Source organism: Lissotriton vulgaris, chromosome 2_2 (assembly GCF_964263255.1).
Source record: "Lissotriton vulgaris chromosome 2_2, aLisVul1.2, whole genome shotgun sequence".
In the NCBI taxonomy this organism is placed as follows: domain Eukaryota; kingdom Metazoa; phylum Chordata; class Amphibia; order Caudata; family Salamandridae; genus Lissotriton; species Lissotriton vulgaris.
The window spans coordinates 265781502-265784776 of NC_141688.1; the positions used below are offsets into that span (position 1 = coordinate 265781502).

The following is a 3275-nucleotide window of genomic DNA, read 5'->3' on the forward strand; positions in this document are numbered from 1 at the left end:
TGTCCTCCTTGGACTATTGTAACGCTCTATTCTTAAATGCCCAAGTCCGAGTGACAAATAAGATGCAGTCAATCCAAAATGCAGCCGCACGAATGCTGGCTGGGATACCCAAGTTCGCACCAGTTACAAACATCATTAGGGATCTCCATTGGCTCCCGATACGCAGCCGTATCAAATTCAAATCGCTGTGTATTGTTTACAAGTCACTCAATAATCAAGGTCCCCACTTTCTCAAACAGAATCTTCTCCATCATGTCCCAACCCGATCTCTTCGTTCCTCTATTCAGAACCTCTTGGCTGTGCCTCGCACTAGAACAGTCACCTGGGGCGACAGGCGTTTCCTGGTTGCCGCCCCTAGACTCTGGAACACCCTTCTTGCACATATCCGAGCAAGTCCCTCCCTGTTCACATTTCGCAAACAGCTAAAGACGTGGTTATTTGACCAATAGCCTTGTATATCTTCTTTACCCCAGTTGCTGATCCATCCCTTAATTAGCGCCGAGACGCCCACGGGTATTCGCCGCGCTCTACAAATGTCAATAAATAAATAAATAAATAAATAAATAAATAAAAAGGGTGGGCTTAAGGTGGCTCCTTGGGGACCCCATTCTCTCTCTGTTGTGTGACTGAGACCTTAGACCGATCGCCATGTCTGGACGCGGAAAGCAGGGTGGAAAGGCCCGCGCCAAGGCCAAGACACGCTCTTCAAGGGCCGGCCTCCAGTTCCCCGTGGGCCGTGTGCACAGGCTGCTCCGGAAGGGAAGCTACGCCGAGAGGGTGGGCGCTGGTGCCCCCGTCTATCTGGCTGCAGTGCTGGAGTACCTTACCGCTGAGATCCTGAAGCTGGCTGGCAACGCCGCTTGGGACAACAAGAAGACCCGCATCATCCCCAGACACCTCCAGCTGGCCATTCGCAACGACGAGGAGCTGAACAAGCTGCTGGGCCGAGTCACCATCACCCAGGGTGGAGTCCTGCCCAACATCCAGGCAGTGCTGCTGCCCAAGAAAACCGACAGCCACAAGGCACAGGGCAAAGCAAGCAAGTAAAGGCCCGCAGACCACCGTGGAAACACACCCTAAACACAGCTTAATGCTTTTTTGCGCTAGAGGAGCAAGATCCCATTTGTATTGTTTGTGTTAGATCTTTCAAAAATGATGCGAACCATGGCAGGGCTTTATGGCAGATTCCTTTTTGGTGCAGGATTCGTAATAAATTGGTGTGGGAGATAGTATCGAAAGCCTCTCTAAGATCTAGTAGGATCAATGCCACAGCTATTTCCTCATCGACAAGCAGTATGATGTTGTCTGATATGGCTAACAGGGTGGCCTCAGTACTGTTATTGGTCCTGAAACCTGTCTGAGAAGGGTCGAGTAAGTCATTAGACTCTAGGAAGGTAGTCAGTTGTTTAAGTTTAAGTTAAGTTTCCAGGACCTTGGAAAGGTATGGTAGCTGGGATATAGGACAGTAGTTAGCTGGATCATGAACTTTGAGACCTGCTTTCTTTAATAATGGGTAGACCACTGTTTTTTGCCATATGTCGGGAAACAGGCTGATTCTAGGGATTCATTGAAGATTCTTGTGACATAAGGGCATAGAACTGACCCTAGTTGTGAAAAGATATAACGTAGGCAGGGATCAAGTGGCGATCCTGCCTTGACCTCAGACATTGCTTTGGCTACCTGTTCTTACATGAATGGAGTGGAAGCGTCAAGATGGGCTTGGGCCAGGGGGTTGGGTGCTAACATTTCCCAGTCAATATCGGTATCTACAAAGACATTGTCGAAGGACGTGTAGATTTTTGACACTTTATTAATAAAGAGTTATTTATCAATTCATAGTTCTCTACCGTGGGTTCCATAGTTTATGCCAGATTAGTGGGATTACAGAGTTCTCGAACTACCTTATATAGTTCTTTAGAAGAACTGCAATTGTCGTCAATTCTTTTTGTGTAATAATTTGTTTTACCCTTTTTCAGTGTAGCATAGTCATTTTTCAGTTCGGCTAGGTAATTTTGTCTATCTGCGTTGTTTTTGAATAGCCTCCATTTAAGCTCGAGGGATCTACATTTTCTTTTCTTTATCTTAAGTTCTGGTGTATACCATTTCTCCGAGCAAGGTTTGTTAGCTGTGTTACTAATGCATTTCGGGGTGCACTGAATCATTCAATTTTCTATCTCTTGTTGTAGGTGCAGTACTGATGTGTTAACAGATTTGTAGTGATGTGTAGGGGGCGCACAGTGAGTGAAGTGATTGGAAATGATACCTGGGTGACTAAATTCCCAGCTCTTTTATATGTCTGATATGTTGGTTCCGTTCTAAGATGCTTGTTTGGTAGGTTGATTGAGAAGGAGATTAATGTGTGATCTGTCCAGGGTAGTGGTTTTATCTCAAGAGTGTTAGTGTCTTTTATGTTGGTAAATAATAGGTCCAGGGTGTGTCCGGCTATATGGGTTACTTCAGAGATCGGCTGTGTGAGTAGCATTATTGCCATATCGTTTTCCAGAAGTTTGACCCTGGGGTTTCAGATATTTTCATAATGAAGATTGAAGTCTCCTATGATTAGAAACTGATTCTGTTTTAGGCAGAGGGGGAGGAGTTCGGAAAGTAAGGCAGTGCTTAGGTCGGGGTAAAAACCAGAGGGTTTGTAAACAACTGCCCCTCCCAGTAATAGGTGTTCTCTTCAGAATCTGAGAAGGCTAGAATCTCAAGAGTGTCTATTTGGGTAGTAGTAGTGGTGTTGCAGGAGAGGTGTTTTTTAAATAAGATGGCTGTACCTCCACCTTTCTTGCCTTTCCTGTTATGTTTTAAGATTTTGTAATCGGGTAGTAGGGCAGCGACAATATCGGGAGTGTTATTGTCGTCAAGCCAAGTTTCTGCAACCAAAGCCAAATCTGGATTTAGGTCATCTAGAGTTTCCCATATCTCGATGGTGTATTTTTGGAGGGAGTGATCTGGAGTTAAGGTAGATATAATTCAGAACCTGGTCCTTGCTACATTTACCAATGAACGATAGTGGCTCACTACAACACCTTGATTTGCTTAGTGACCGACTATGTCTCCCCTCCCAACAGACTTTCATGACAACCAAACTGGGCCCATCCTCTATTGGGAAGCCTGATGAGGGCACTGCCGCCCCCGCCAACCCGCGCTCATATGGTGGATCGCTGTATCAATGGTGCTCTTTGCAGTCAGAGGCTTTTCCATAAGAGTGGTAAGTCCGAAGGCATAAGGGTGCTAATGCATGCAAACATAGGAATGCACAAATGCTACATCCA

At 45.7% G+C, this 3275-nt stretch overlaps 1 protein-coding gene across 1 annotated transcript; it reads left to right on the top strand.

Annotated features, from left to right (window-relative positions):
* Positions 1-648: 648 nt before the first annotated feature.
* Positions 649-1047, top strand: LOC147729299 (histone H2A-IV-like). The gene has a single exon (XM_086959817.1). The coding sequence runs from the start codon at positions 649-651 to the stop codon at positions 1045-1047; it is 399 nt and encodes a 132-aa protein (XP_086815943.1).
* Positions 1048-3275: the final 2228 nt, after the last annotated feature.

Coding starts and splice junctions, on each gene's coding strand:
- LOC147729299 (XM_086959817.1), top strand. CDS start 649: ATGTCTGGACGCGGAAAGCAGGGTGGAAAGGCCCGCGCCAAGGCCAAG.